At 42.7% G+C, this 16,562-nt stretch overlaps 1 protein-coding gene across 1 annotated transcript; it reads left to right on the forward strand.

The window, feature by feature from the left end:
• The first annotated feature begins 2,372 nt into the window (after positions 1 to 2,372).
• pou4f3 (POU class 4 homeobox 3) lies at positions 2,373 to 4,721 on the forward strand. The gene is made up of 2 exons (XM_061896535.1): positions 2,373 to 2,609; positions 2,727 to 4,721. Exons 1-2 carry the CDS (start codon positions 2,517 to 2,519, stop codon positions 3,621 to 3,623), a joined length of 990 nt encoding a protein of 329 aa, XP_061752519.1. The 5' UTR covers positions 2,373 to 2,516; the 3' UTR covers positions 3,624 to 4,721.
• Positions 4,722 to 16,562: the final 11,841 nt, after the last annotated feature.

A 16,562-nucleotide genomic window follows, 5' to 3' on the forward strand; every position in this document is an offset into this window, starting at 1 on the left:
AAATTATTTTATTGTAGCAAATCTGCGTTCAAAGAACTCCGGCTTATTAGTGATTTCCAGAGTCAATAAAACCCTCTGCGGGCTATAGAGCGTTTTCTATTCAGGCTCCAGTTCTCTGGAATGCCCTCCCGGTAACAAAGATGTTACCTCAGAAGCATTTAAGTCCCATCTTAAAACTCATTTGTTTACTCTAGCCTTTAAATAGTCCCCCTTTTAACCAATTTGATCTGCCGTCTCTCTTTTCTGCTCCCCAACGTGGAGAGGTTATCAGGTGACCACGGAGGAATCGCTAGCTGACCACCCCTTATTCAGGGCCCCTTGCTGACCCCACTATGGACTGGACTCTCACAATATTAACCATATCCACTGGACATCCACTGCACCGGTCAGTTTTGTGAAAACAAATTGACCTAGAATCGTATTAACGTATTATTTTCGTGTCTAGCATTAAAAGATTACAGTTGGTACAAAAGCAGCTGCTAGACTTTTGACAAGAACAAGAAAGTTTGATCACATTACGCCTGTACTGGCTCACCTGCACTGGCTTCCTGTGCACTTAAGATGTGATTTTAAGGTTTTACTACTTACGTATAAAATACTACACGGTCTAGCTTCGAGATGCCACCTCAGAAGCATTTAAGTCCCATCTTTAGACTCATTTGTATACACTAGCCTTTAAATAGACCCCCGTTTTAGACCAGTTGATCTGCCGTTTCTTTTCTTTTCTGCTCTGCCCCCCTCTCCCTTGTGGAAGTGGGGGCACAGGTCCGGTGGCCATGGATAGAGTGCTGGCTGTCCAGAGTCGGGACCCGGAGTGGACCAGTTGGGGACATCTCTGCCCTGCTGACTCGTCTCCGATCGGAATGGTATCCTGCTGGCCCCACTATGGACTGGACTGTCACTATTATGTTAGATCCACTATGGACTGGACTTTCACAATATTATGCTAGACCTACTCGACATCCATCGCATCCGGTCTCCCCTAGGGGGGATCACCCACATCTGCGGTCCTCTCCAAGGTTTCTCATAATCATTCACCTTGACATCCCACTGGGTTGTAAGTTTTTCCTTGCCCTTATGTGGGATCTGATCCAAGGATGTCGTTGTGGCTTGTGCAGCCCTTTGAGACACTTGTGATTTAGGGCGATATAAATAAACATTGATAGATAGAATCGGGATGAATAAAAATTGCGATTCCAATGTGAATTAATTTTTTGTGCACCCTAATTATTAGCGTTAATGGTCTACTGAAACCCACTACTACCGACCACGCAGTCTTTTAGTTTATATATCAATGATGAAATAATAACATTGCAACACATGCCAGTACGGCCTTTTTAGTTTACTAAATTGCAATTTTAAATTTCCCGCGGAGTTTTTTTGTTGAAAACCCACCGGAACGATGATGCGGCGGCAGCACCACTTGCGGCTAAAAGTCGTCTCTTTTCATCGCACAATTAAACAGTATTCTGGACATCTGTGTTGCTGAATCTTTTGCAATTTGTTCAATTAATAATGGAGAAGTCAAAGTAGAAAGATGGAGTTGGGAAGCTTGAGCCTTTAGCCACACATACACATGGTGATTCCTTGTTTAAAATTCCCAGAGGTGAAGCCTTACTATGGATCAGAGCGATCAAGCGAACATGGTTCCCGACCACTTGTCAACCGGCAGGTTTCTTTGAGAAAATTGTGGTAAAAAGTCGCTTTTTACCGGAGATGAGCTGATCTTGCGGCTGATGTCGACTTCCCTCAGAGACTGGCTTAAAGACACCCATGGACACACACCTCCGACTATCAGGTACTATATAATCTCACTAAAACACTAGCAGCACAATAGAAAGATAAGGGATTTCCCAGAATTATTCTAGTAAATGTGTCTAAAAACATCTGAATCCGTCCCAATGCAATCGCCTTTTTTTTTTTTTCTAGTCCTTCGCTATAAATATCATCTACAAATCTTTCATCTTCGCTCAAATTAATGGGGAAATTGTCGTTTTCTCCGTCCGAATAGCTCTTGCTGCTGGAGGCTCCCATTATAAACAATGTGAGGACGTGAGGAGCCCTCACCCTCGTGACGTCATCGTCTGCGACTTCCGGTAAAGGCGAGGCTTTTTTTATCAGCACCAAAAGTTGCAAACTTTATCGTGGATGTTCTCTACTAAATCCTTTCAGCAAAAATATGGCAATATCGCGAAATGATCAAGTATGACACACAGAATGGACCTGCCATCCCCGTTTAAATACGAAAATCTCATTTCAGTAGGCCTTTAAACGTCATAAAGTATCTCAATGCGTCTGTGATAGAATCATACACAAGTGAGGAATGCATGACCGGCAGAGTGGTGGAAGATTGTTGCGCATGTGCAGGGCAGCCAGGTCCACCTGTTGTAAGAGGAGCTGCTAAGGGGGAGGAGGAGGAGGAAGAGGAGGAAGGTGTAGGAGTGCAGTCGTTGCGTGCTGTCAGTGCGGACTTCTTCTTCCTCCATCAAAGTTAACGCAGGAAGAAGAAGAAGAAGATGATGATGATGACCATGGACGGCAAGCAGCACTTGAGCCACCCGGCCGTGCACGAGAGCATGCGCAGGGCGTGTGTGCAGACTCCATCCCAGGTAGGTTTTGTGTGGAAATGTGACTTTCTTCTGTTCCTCCTCCTCCTCCCTCCGTATGAATTTTTATGACTTGCCTACTCCTCCTCCTGCCTGACACAATTCCCCACTGAATCCCAGCATGCCGGCTTGCAGCTGCAGGCCAATATATTGGGGGGCTGCGTGGAGGAGAGCCTGCTGGCGCGGGCAGAAGCTCTGCAGGCGGCGGCTGACAGCATCAGGAGAGACGCCTGCACCTTCCATACCATGAGTACCTCCAGCTCATCTCCTTCCTCCGTCTCCTTGCACATGCCCGCCATCCTCACGCCCCAGAACCACCACCATCACCACCACCACCAGCTGGAGGCCGGGGACCTCCTGGAGCACCTGTCCAGCAGCCTGGCGGTGAGCGGCATGGGCGCCCAGGAGCCCGGCATGGCGCACCACCACCAGCACCACCACCTGCAGACCATGGGGCAGCTCCACCAGGCCATGGCCGCCATGGGTCACCCTCACCCGGCCATGCCCGCTCACGCCGACGTGGAGTCGGACCCGCGCGAGCTGGAAGCCTTCGCCGAGCGCTTCAAGCAGAGGCGCATCAAGCTCGGCGTGACGCAAGCGGACGTGGGCTCGGCCCTGGCCGACCTCAAGATCCCCGGCGTGGGCTCGCTGAGCCAGAGCACCATCTGCCGGTTCGAGTCCCTGACGCTGTCGCACAACAACATGATCGCGCTGAAGCCGGTGCTCCATGCCTGGCTGGAGGAGGCGGAAGCGGCGCACCGGGACAGGAGCGCCAAGCACGACCTCCTCGGCGGCGACGGCGGCCCGGGGGATGACGCCAGGAGGCGGCGGCGCACTTCTATCGCCGCGCCGGAGAAGCGCTCCCTGGAGGCCTACTTCGCCATCCAGCCCAGGCCTTCCTCGGAAAAGATCGCCGCCATCGCGGAGAAACTGGACTTGAAAAAAAACGTGGTCCGAGTGTGGTTCTGCAACCAGAGGCAGAAACAGAAGCGCATGAAGTACTCGGCGGTGCACTGACATTGAACGCATCGCCGGCAAAACATTTGTGAGGCAGCTCTTGTTTTGTCACCGCTCAGCTTTTTGGGAGCATTTCTTCTCTTTTTTTCGTTTGAGTGCACTTTTTTTTAAAGCATTAATCAGGAATTGTTGGACTCACGCTTGCGCTGTAACGACACTCGATGTCACATTCAGGGATATTACGTCACTTTACGTCATTTGATGGACGGACCAATTCAACACAAAAACACGTTTTTCCTAGGTGCAAATGTTACTGATGGTGGCTTTAAAAGGCTCAATATTATTCTTAGTTGTTGAAATGATACAATTCCAACTGTGTGGATTGTTCTCCTCACACACACATATTTCACAAAGTTGTGTTCATGTTAAAGGAAAAAATGCTGCTATCTTTTATTAATAATATATTTATACTGACTTGTCACTTTATTAGGAACACCTGCACAGTCTGACAACACATTTTTTTCATTAAAAAAAAAGGCTAAATTGCAACCAATTTAAAAATGTTTATATCATTATTTTATTCATGTTACATTTATTTTAAATATTCGCATACGGTATCTTATTGGGTTGTGTAGTTGTATGCAGTGTTGTGGCTAGAGAGAACATCATATTTCCTCACTTTTTTAAAAATGTTGACTTGTTAAAATGTAATTAATAAATACTTGTTTATTTTCGAGAGAGTTAATATTCATCAATCCTTTTATCCAGCATCATTTTATCAATGCTTTGTTAATTTAATATTTTATACATAAAGTGTCCTCCCACCCCCAAAATACAGGGATTAAATTAAATATGCACCATGAGTGTTTTTTTTTTTATACGTACAGCCTGTTTATTTGTTGGACTTTTAATTATGGATGATGAATGTATCCTTTTACAATTATTGTTATTCAGTAATGTTGATGTAATGTTAATCATACATTGGCGCAAAAATTAAGTAAAAGCAAGGGATTTATAGCTGGAGGAAGAGAAAATGTACTTCTGCAGCTAATAGGTTTTTTTTAATGATATTTTGTTTCATTATAATTTTCAAAGATTGCATTTTTATCATGCAATTTATATACTTTTATTAAAAATACTGTAGAGAAAAATATGGTATTCACCTCTAACTCAATTATTAATATATATATATATATATATATATATATATATATATATATATATATATACATACATATATATACACACACACATAAATATATATACACACACATACACATATACATACATACATACAGCATATATATATACATATATATGTATACATATATATATATATATATATATATATATATACACACATACATAGGCTAAAATCATCCCTACAAGCCTGTTTTGCATATATATTTATTATATACTATATATTTATTTACAAACTAAATAAATAAAGTAAATCCCTTGACGAGCAGGGGAACCTGCAAAACAGGCTTGTAAGGATGATATAGCCTCTTGTGTTTTTTCCTGACCTAACGTATATATACATAATTACACACACACACACGCACGCACACACACACACACACACACACACACATGTATATGTACAATATATACATGTATATGTATTTGTGTATACGTGTGCGTATTATGATTTTTCGACCATTACGTTATTAGAAAAAATAAAATGCTTCTCCCCCCCCCAAAAAGATGTACCACACTTTAAAGACAACAAACAGTATATACAGATATAATCTAATTAATTTATTTTAATCATAGGTGTATCATTCTCATTATTTACCCTTTACAATATATAGAGCAATTTATGTTTTAGATTGTTTTATTTTTACTTTATTTTAGTTTAAAAATATATGTCTTTAACATTTATTATAAAGCATGAAAATCATTAACATTGTTTTGAATTTGTATATATTCTTTTAAATGTTGTTTTGTTTTACATTGACTTTGAATATAGATCATTTTTAAAATTACTTCAAATAAAACCTACATATTTTTCTTTTCTCGCGGGACCATCACTGTGGATTGTGTCCAGTCAAATATTTAGTAATGGATTAACATGAATACACAATTGTTCTGGAAATTATGCTAAACAGACAGAGGTTAGATATATGGGCCACTTCTTTAGTTACACCATCCATCCATCCATTTTCTACCGCTTATTCCCTTTTGGGATCACGGGGGGCGCTGGCGCCTTTCTCAGCTACAATCGGGCGGAAGGCGGGGTACACCCTGGACAAGTCGCCAACTCATCGCAGGGCCAACACAGATAGGTACACATGCTTTTCAATTTCCCAGCATTGTTCGGATTCTGGTTGTGCACGAATTCCACAGAGCTGTTTAAAATACATATTAGGAACACACCTCGATACTGATAAACATACAGGATGTGATTATCAGCCGTTCCTAATGAAGTGTACATGTAAGGAGCAGGTTAAACAGGGTCTGCTGGCTGGTGTTAATTCATAATAGATGTTGATATGAGAAGCAGGGCTTTGTGTCTTGTTGGTAAGTGGAGCTGAAAAGCGTCATGTGGCCAACTCTAAATAATTTACATTCTCATGCAGCAATCTCACATTGGAGTTCAAAAAAGACTTTTGGGGGGGTGCAAACACATTTAAAGGTCTGTTAGTGACAGAATGGGGATATTGCTCCAGAAGAAGCTTCTTATACGAAAACACAGACAAGGTTGTCGTTGGGGTGCGGAGGGTAAGGGAACGCAGCCCAAAATCAATAATTGATCAACAGCCAGTAGCGGCAAATGAGAATGTACAAGACTTTTCTCTATTAGTCAGCTTCTATCAGCGTCACAACGCACGCGCACAGACTTACAGGCTGGGATAATGAATGTCGTCTTCATGGAGATGATGTCCATCTGTCTGCGTGTTTCTCTAGAGGAGTCCATCACGTCAAGCTAGAAGGGACAGCCACAGACAGAACACACGCCGTTGGTTTGTTGTACACCAAAGAACACAATACATACAAACATCATCATTAAAGAGAACTCACACAAGACCACATTTTGGATATTTAGTGTTCCTAATATTGTGTCCGCATGAAGTCACGAAATAGGGTAATTATAATGGCAACAGTTGGCACTTTTAACAATAAAAACATGTGTTTTTTCTAAAAATAGTTAAATTGATTGCCATTTTTTTATACACTACTTGAAATGGCTGAAAAAGATTCATTCAGTTCATGTTGCTTATTTAAATGAGTTATTTGAAGTAAATACTGGTACAATTATGTGTATTGTATCGGCACAGCAAATACAGCTAAATAAATAAATGAATTCAATACTATTTTAATGAAAATACTAAAAAACAAATAGCGGTCTGTGAAGTTCAAACACTGATGACATCTATTAAACAAGACAAGAAGCAAAGAATTAAACAGAGACAGAATTCAATTTGGCTCAATTTGAGGAGTGACGCCCAGACGCTGTACTTTTGTATAAGTATTTGTTTTTAAAATAAATTCTAGTGTTCGAATTGCAAGCCTCCTCCTTTATTTGGACTTTCCCTGACCACATGTCAACAGCTGCTTCCAAAGGGACAGGGTCGTAAACAGTTCACAGAAAAGGTCGTAAAACAGTTCAAAAAGAGGTTCGTAAAAGAGTTAAAAAAAGAGGTCGTAAAAGAGTTCAACAAGAGGTCGCCAGGAACTTGGGCAGATCCTGCCGTCTCTCCGCTTTGTAATTCTTGGGTTAGACAATATCTTTCTGTCCATTACAATACACGAAAGAAACAGAAACATCTTCATGTTGCTTCCTCCCTACACAGTGGAGTTTTACAAGCCTTCTTGTTGGTAGTTTCAAAGACAGCTTTTGGTCTTCTAGCTGGGAACTCATTTCAACACAAAGTTTTTGTGATAACTTAGATAAAATTATTCTAACCCTGCCAGTTTTAAATTCAGGATTTTTAAAGGCTGAGATTAAAATTAAATTGTTTATCAATTTCTAATTATTTGAAACAGTTATAGCAGCATAACATGAGTTTTCATATAATTATTTATTAAGAATTCATTGAAATAGCTTGAGAAATACATAAAAAATTGTTATGTTTACATATGCCACTAAATTGAAAAAAAAAACCAACTGTCTTCATTTTTACTCGAATTTTTTTTGTGGCATCTTTACTTACTTAAATGGCAACCAATCGGTACTTATGCAGCACAATAACCAAACCCCCTAACACTGAACGCCACATCCCCCTGTTCACGCACACATTCACACACCGAGCAGGGGGCTAACCGCAACTCATGAGGGGAAAAGTGGATCAAGTGTCTTGACTGGATTCAAACCCGGAACCGTAAGCGTAGTTGGTCTGCACATCGCAAATACTTTGAGATGAAAATATGGACATGCATGTTTTTAATTTCCCCCCCTAGTGGGTGTGACCAGAATAGGGATGGTGTCGGTGCAATGATCTGATTTCCATTTTGGAAGTGTATTGACCAGGGACTCTCAAACTCTGGTACGGGTACCACCAGAATCACTTGATTAAAGTACAGTGTTTTATAGTGCTACTGTGTGTGTAATGTTACAGTGGCCAAAAATACAAAATATACTTGCTAAATAAAACCTCTGCCTCATTTTTAACGAATACTTAGGCCTACTACGCTTATGGTACTACTTGGAGAGCCAAGTTTTTTTTCTGAAAACTAATAATCCACATTTTCTTGATGACAAGGGGGCAAGATATAGTCAGCAGCCGGGCCTGAAGAACGGTGAGATACTCCGCATTCATTATTCAAAGTCCTCCCCATTATCAGAGTGCCTTGAGGAATAAGATTAACCAGCCAGAAAAAAATTCACCGCGGTGTGATTTTTCTTTTTCTTTCTTTCTTCCCTGCTAACGGCACTTAAAAAGACCGGAAGTCAGCACAACATTAAAAATATCAACTCCAAGGCGGGGTGGGAAAAGGCTAGCAAGAAGGAAAAAAACAAAGGAGAAAAAGGAAGTAGGAAGAGTGAGTGATAAAAAGTTTGACATTGTGTCATCCGGACTGTCCCAACTCGTTTCTTCACGGAGCGTCACGTCAAGGTGAGTGTCTGCCAGCAGGCTGACAGTGAGGCGGCGCGACAAGTGGGGAGCACCCGCGGGACACCATGGGTGAAGAGGAGGGGGGATGTCATGCAAAGACTTGAAGTGAAGTGAATTATATTTATATAGTGCTTTTTCTTCAGTAACCCAAAGCGCTTTTACATCTAGAAACCCGTTTTCTACAGTTCAGTGTGGGCGGCGCTAGGAGCGAGGTGTCTTGCCCAAGGACACAATGGCAATGGCGAGGAAGGCACGAGCTGGATTCGAAACCAGGAACCCTCAGCTCTGCCACCCCCACAACTCTTTTTCTCCTATGTCCCACTCTCCCTTGTGGAGAGTGGGACATAGGAGAAAAAGAGTTTTCCGATCCGATGGCCATTGAGGACGTACTGGCTGTCCAGAGTCGGGACCCAGGATGGACCGCTCGTCCAGAGTCGGGACCCAGGATGGACCGCTTGCCTGTGTATCGGCTTGGGACATCCCTGCGCTGCTGATCCACCTCCGCTTGGGATGGTTTCCTGCTGGCTCCGCTGTGAACAGGACTCTTGCTGCTGTGTTGGATCCGCTTTGGACTGGACTCTCGCGGCTGTGCTGGATCCATTATGGATTGAACTTTCACAGTATCATGTTAGACCCGCTCGACATCCATTGCTTTCGTCCTCTCCAAGGTTCTCATAGTCATTAATGTCACCGACGTCCCACTGGGTGTGAGTTTTCCTTACCCTTATGTGGGCCTACCGAGGATGTCGTAGTGGTTTGTGTTGTGGTTTGTGCAGCCCTTTGAGACACTAGTGAGTTAGGGCTATATAAGTAAACAATGATTGATTGATTGAACTCATGTGTCGTAATGATCACCTTACGTGGAAAGTTGGGAATATTGTTGACATTTGTGTTGATGCCATATCATTTCAACTGAACCAAAAAATACATCGTAATTGTATAATCTAAGCACGTAAGAGGGACGGATTCCAGACACCCCACCCCGAAAAATACAAGGTTCCAAAGTCATGGGAGGGCGGAGTTGGCGGCGAGTCGCCAAACCTTGTGTGCCCGCAGCCGGCGAGGGAGACTCAGGTGGCGGTCACACGCTGAACGCCGGTGCATCTGGCGGGGCGGGTGACCAAGGAACGGCCACACTCTTGGCCGATGAGGAAGAGGCATGTGGGCGTCTGATGTCAGGTAAGCTGAAGTTTGCAGAGGCGACTCCAGGACAAGCACAGACGATGAGCCCGTGGGACGGCTTGCCAGACACGGAGATTGCAGCAACATGGGACGGACGGCCTGAGATAAAGATTGCGGGGACGGCCCGCCGGAGACAAGGATGGTGTTTCCAGTGCTGGAGCAACAGGTGCCTGGGCTGTCGGCGTGTCCACAGCTGGCGTCTGCAATGGCCTCACTGGAAGATGTGAGAGCTGTGCTTCCCCAGTGTTAGAATATTTATGTCACGGTGGAAGAGGGGTTAGTGCATCTGCCTCACAATACGAAGGTTCTGCAGTCCTGGGTTCAATCCCAGGCTCGGGATCTTTCTGTGTGGAGTTTGCATGTTCTCTCCGTGAATGTGTGGGTTCCTTCCGGGTACTCCGGCTTCCTCCCACTTCCAAAGACATGCACCTGGGGATAGGTTGATTGGCAACACTAAATTGTCCCTAGTGTGTGAATGTGAGTGTGAATGTTGTCTATCTGTGTTGGCCCTGCGACTGGGTGGTGACTTGTCCAGGGTGTAACCCTCCTTCCGCCCGATTGTAGCTGAGAGAGGCGCCAGCGCCCCCCGCGACCCCAAAAGGGAATAAGCGGCAGAAAATGAATGGATGGATATTATCACACTAGCTTTAGTTTGCTTAAAGTCTGTTGCTTTAGTTATTAGCTATTGTGCTCAAGTTAGATTTTTTTCTAATCTATCCAAGGACAAAACTTCTTGTCTGAGGGGTGGCCTCAGCCACAGATGTTATCTTTGTTTTGGCCCGCTGGTAGCCTAGGACTTCAGGGACCTCGGCAGAGATGGGATGACAGCAGGTAGACGAGACAGAGACTTCACGGACCTCAACGAAGATAAGATGACAACACGCAGACGAAGCGGGGACAAGAAGAAATCACATTCCATCACGTACTGTGCGTCCTGGACCTGCTTCGCGTAATATATGTGACCACTCCTTTTAGAGGCAGCCTCAGTGATGTTGACTATGGAACTCTGAATAAAAAGAGGAACGCGGGAACTGGACCTTAGAGCGTAGGGCGAGACTGTGACTAAGTGTGCAGTGCCAGCGTTCTCCTCATGAGCCCTATTTAACCCTGTGTCTGCTTGGTTCCTTGCTTCTTGTCTGGTTAATAGATGTCATCAGTGTTTGAACCTGACACCCTGTCGCAAAGCTGACCTCAGCCCCCTCCTCAGGGGACGGATTTCAGACATACCAAGAAAGGCTGAGGGAACGGTGAAGGACCTGGGGGGTGTCGGGTCTTACCGACTCTGGCCACCTGCCAGGAATAGACGACATGGACATGGAGGGAGCCGATGAACCAGTCCGTGCAGCACTCAAGCCACAGAGCTTGTCCATCATGGAGATTAGGTGGACACACTCCTCTGCGGGGTTTGTATTTGGCACGATGATTGGGTCAGGTTCTGTTGATCTTGAATCCCAAGATGCAGAGATGGCAAGCGTGGCGCAGGTAAACATGACTTTAATATCAAAAAGGAAAGAGTGCAATATGTGCACAAGCAGGGAACATTGATACAGAAAGCAGGAAAACAGGAAACAATCATCGAGCCCTGATTGGAGGACGAGGCACACAGAAAAAGCAGCCTAATTGGCAACTGCAACCAGGTGTGCCAGGCTGCAAATCTGGGACAGGTGAGAGAAAACGAGCACTTAGGGACACATGCAGGAAGTGGAACTAAAATAAGAGCGCTGACAGAAAATAAGCACAAACTAAAGAAACTTACCAAGACGTGAATGTGACGATTTGTCACATTTGGTAATAATTTCAACATTTACTTTTATCCATGAACACCAACAAATGTTTCTGGTAGTTTTTGGAGGCACATGCTTATCAACAATAAGATGTTATTTTTATCTACTCTTATGTGGAAATGCAGCTTAGAAATTTTACTTTTCACTTTTGCTTTTAATCTTAAAAATCATTTTGGATAGTTTGTGGACATACATATTTTCATAAATTTCATGATTTAAAAAAGTGAGCAAAATTGTATGTAATTTATAGATTCCGTAGAAAATATAGATTGGGAATATATTGGCATCAGTTTTAGAGATACATTATTTTCAACAGTACATTCCTCCATCTGTGATGAGGTGGCGACTTGTCCAGGGTGTACGCCGCCTTCCGCCCAATCGTAGCTGAGATAGGCACCAGCACCCCCTGCGCCCCTAAAGGGAATAAACGGTCGAAAATGGATGGATGGACATTCCTCCATCCATCCATCTGTTTTCTTCCGCTTATCCAAGGTCAGGTCGGGTCGTGGGGGCAGCAGCCTAAGCAGAGAAGCCCAGACTTCCCTCTCCCCAGCCACTTAATCATAGTCTTCCCAACGTGTCCAATCCATTGCAATTCAATCCCATAGAAAAAGATGACAATGTACCTTACTTTTTCCGGAAAGCGAATTTTGGAAATATTTTTTGGACATTTGCTGCAATCCAAAAAAACTATTTCTGGCATTTTTTATAGAAACAAGCCTTTCAGCATATTTCCCCACACACTGCAGTTAATTTCGCCTGGAAAGGGGTGTAAACTGTACCTTACTTTCTTTAGAAATTGTATACTATTCACATTTGATTTGATCCATGAAAGTCATTTAAAGTAGTTTTTAGAGATACAGTACATGCTTTTCAATTTTTTTCCCCCCATAAATCACAATACATTCCGATGGAAAGGGTCAGAAACTGTACCTTATTCCAACACTCATTGGGAAACTTAGTTTATAAATATATTTTTTATATTTGCTTATTTTTATATTTGTGTAGTTTTGGGAGATACATGCTCCTCAATAAGTATTTTTTTTAAAACAAATTCCAGTGTTAAAAAAGAGGGCGAACATTTTTATTTTTAGACTATATGAAAATGTAGATGGAGAATATTTTTGGAGTCACAAGTTTTTGACAATACATTACCTACAATTGTAGTTTATTTCTTTGGAAATGGATGGAAAAAGTACTGCACTTTTTTTAAAAAGTGTTGGTTTGGATTATTTTTGACATTTTCTGCCATCAATAAAAAACAGTTCTTGTAGTTTTTAGAGATATAATAATACATGGGTTGTACTTGTATAGCGCTTTTCTACCTTCAAGGTACTCAAAGCGCTTTGACACTACTTCCACATTTACCCATTCACACACACATTCACACACTGATGGAGGGAGCTGCTATGCAAGGCGCTAACCAGCACCCATCAAGAGCAAGGGTGAAGTGTCTTGCTCAGGACACAACGGACGTGACGAGATTGGTACTAGGTGGGGATTGAACCAGGGACCCTCGGGTTGCGCACGGCCACTCTACCACCGCGCCGTGTGTTTTTCAACATTATATCCCCATAAATTGCAGTTTATTCCTTTAAAAATGGGTGAAAAATACACCTTTGATGGAAAGTGTAGCTTGGGAATATTATTCACATATGCATAGAAATAATTTCTACAAATTTTTGGAGATGCAAGCTTATTCCTTTACATTGTAAATGCAACAGGATCCATTGGAAAGCAGTGGAAAATGTACCTTTATTTTTACTTTTAGTATAAAAATATTTTGGTTTTTTTTACATTTGCTTTTATCCATCAACAAATTTTGGGGGTAGTTTTTGGAGATCAATCAATCAATCAATAATGAATATTTATACACCCCTAAATCACTAGTGTCTCAAAGGGCTGCACAAACCACAACACAAACCACTACAACATCCTCGGTTGGCCCACATAAGGGCAAGGAAAACTCACATCCAGTGGGACGTCGGTGATAATGATGACTATGAGAAACCTTGGAGAGGACTGCATATGCGGGCAACCCCCCCCCCCCCCCCCCCCCCCCCCTTTAGGGGACCGAAAGTAAAGGATGCTGAGCGGGTCTAACATGATACTGTGAAAGTTCAATCCATGGTGGATTCTTTTCAACAAGTACCTCCATAAATTCATGTTTATAAAAAGGTGGGCAAAAAATGCACATCTGTTTTAGTGTTCATTGAAAATGTAGATTGGGAATATTTTTGTATTTGCTTTTCATTGGACAATGCCAACATACTGTATTCTCATACATGTACTTGCTTGGAAAGAATGAGCTCAGAAGTGTCCTTCATGAAATGGTTCTTCACTATGTGGCCTGAAGGGACAAATGAGAAACAAAGAGAGAAGCGAGTCCTTGTTTAAAAGATGGCAGACTTGTGTAGAAGCAACAATGGCAGCGTTGATGAACTCACTCGCACTCCTTTCTTCCCCTTTGAAGACTCACATGAAACACAGAGACCCCCGGAGGACGCCCCCTGGCAGTTGCACACCCCTTTCCACCAGTCCTGCCGTCTGCTCCCAGGGGCCCTCGGGCCCTCAAGTCAGCCCTGAGGCTACTGGACCACTATCATCTTGCAGGAAGCAGCAGCCTGCATACAACAAGAGAAGAACATCCTCATTTAGATACAGGAAAATGTTTTTAACACCTTGTGTGTGTGTGTGTGTGTGTGTGTGTGTGTGTGTGTGTGTGTGTGTGTGTGTGTGTGTATAGTTACAACATTAAGATGCCAAAACCAGGAATAAGAACAGAGTGTTAAAGATTCAGAGCTTCTGATTGGTGCATTTGTGTAAAAAACAAAAATGGTTAAAAAATATTTTTGTCATCACTTAATATGTTTGTAAAATCTCAAATCACACGAAACACATCAATAAGTTGTCAAGTAAAAGCCAATGCATCAGGCGGCGCGGCAGTATATCCAAAGTCATGAGGTCATTTTAGGCAATCGGAAACAAGAAAGAAAAAAAAAAGACGCAATAACCAAAAGTTTACTAATACAATTCTAATCAAGGACAGAAATTTTATCATCTCATACAAAGGAGATTAAAATGAGAAACATTATGAACAAGTAAGATTAAAAATATAAGCCATTCAAATAATAAAAATAACATGTCAATTGATGTAAGAAAGTAATCAAGAAGCAGGTAAATGTCATAGCCACTATGAAATACAAATAAAAAATTAAAAAAAGTAAATTAAGTAAAAATAATTTAATTGTAAAACCAAAAAAACCTAATCTAGTTATATTAAATGAAATAAAGGATTAAGTCAAAGTCACATAATAAATAATAGATACATTATAACTAAACAGATAAATGAGTTAGTTTTGGGCTAAAATACGAGTACATGAAATAAAACCGCAAAATAACAAAAAAACATGACCTTAATTCCATCCATCCATCCATCTTCTTCAGCTTATCCGAGGTCGGGTCGCGGGGGCAACAGCCTAAGCAGGGAAACCTAGACTTCCCTTTTCCCAGCCACTTCGTCTAACTCTTCCCGGGGGATCCCGAGGCGCTTCCAGGCCAGCCGGGAGACATAGTCTTCCCAACGTGTCCTGGGTCTTCCCCGTGGCCTCCTACCGGTTGGACGTGCCCTAAACACCTCCCTAGGGAGGTGTTCGGGTGGCATTCTGACCAGATGCCCGAACCACCTCATCTGGCTCCTCTCGATGTGAAGGAGCAGCGGCTTTACTTTGAGTTCCTCCCGGACGGCAGAGCTTCTCACCCTATCTCTAAGGGAGAGCCCCGCCACACGGCGGACAAAACTCATTTAGGCCGCTTGTACCCGTGATCTTATCCTTTCGGTCATGACCCAAAGCTCATGACCATAGGTGAGGATGGGAACGTAGATCGACCGGTAAATTGAGAGCTTTGCCTTCCGGCTCAGCTCCTTCTTCACCACAACGGATCGATACAACTTCCGCATTACTGAAGACCTTAATTGTAAAATAGATTTAAAAAAGTAAAGCACACAAAACATAATTAGAGCTGTCAAATTCAACGGATCGACTCCTGCAATTAATAACAATAAATGATCGTATCAATTATGTATACACAGATTAGATGGATAGACAATACTTTATTTATTCTTTCAGGATAGAACAGGATCGCTGACGGGTCTGCCGACTTCCGGGGGGGGGGGGGAAAGGACAAAGGACATGAAAGACATTAAAGCAGCAGAGCTGATACAACCAGCCACTTCCACATACAGCTATGAATAAAAAGTCAAAGAAACAAATACACTGTGGTGGCCTCTGCGGTGTTCCACGCCATCGTCTGCTGGGGTGGAGAGAGTATGGCCAGAGACAGGAGCAGACCCAACAAAGCAACCAAGAGAGCCGACTCCACTCTCGGCCGCCAAAACAACTCTCGGCCAGTGTCCAGTCCGCATGGATGAGCGATGATATGTCCAAGAAGACTGAGGTGTCCGATACCTGCTCATTCAGCCAAGACACTGTGAAGCTTGTCCGTCCCGGCGCTCAGTGCCAGCTCTGCAGCCCTGTCTCTTCATCTGCATCTCCTTTAGTCTCTCCAAACGGACTCTGGTGTGGCAGACACCCAGCAACTGGTCTCCATGGCCAAAATGTTCCCCGGAGCCAGATCCAGAAGTCCACAAAAAGCACCGCAGAGGTCACGAAAGTGCCACCCCTTGTCACACAGTCCCAAAGGGTCCTGGACCAAAAGGCAACAAAAAATAAATATATATATATATATATATATATATATATATATATATATATATATATATATATATATATATATATATATATATATATATATATATATATATGTATATATATATATATATATATAAACACATGAAAACGAGGGAAACACAAACAAAATAAAAAAATCACGCAATGCTCCCTCACCTTAACTCAAACTCGAACTGGCGGAAAATTTTACTTTTAAATAAATCCTGACAGAACTTTTTTTTG

Source organism: Nerophis ophidion, linkage group LG04 (assembly GCF_033978795.1).
Source record: "Nerophis ophidion isolate RoL-2023_Sa linkage group LG04, RoL_Noph_v1.0, whole genome shotgun sequence".
Lineage (NCBI taxonomy): Eukaryota > Metazoa > Chordata > Actinopteri > Syngnathiformes > Syngnathidae > Nerophis > Nerophis ophidion.

Excerpts from the sequence above, each read along its gene's own strand:
- pou4f3 (XM_061896535.1), top strand. The coding sequence starts at position 2,517 with ATGATGATGATGACCATGGACGGCAAGCAGCACTTGAGCCACCCGGCC. Across the intron at positions 2,610-2,726 it reads GTGTGCAGACTCCATCCCAG|CATGCCGGCTTGCAGCTGCA; the intron begins GTAGGTTTTGTG and ends ACTGAATCCCAG.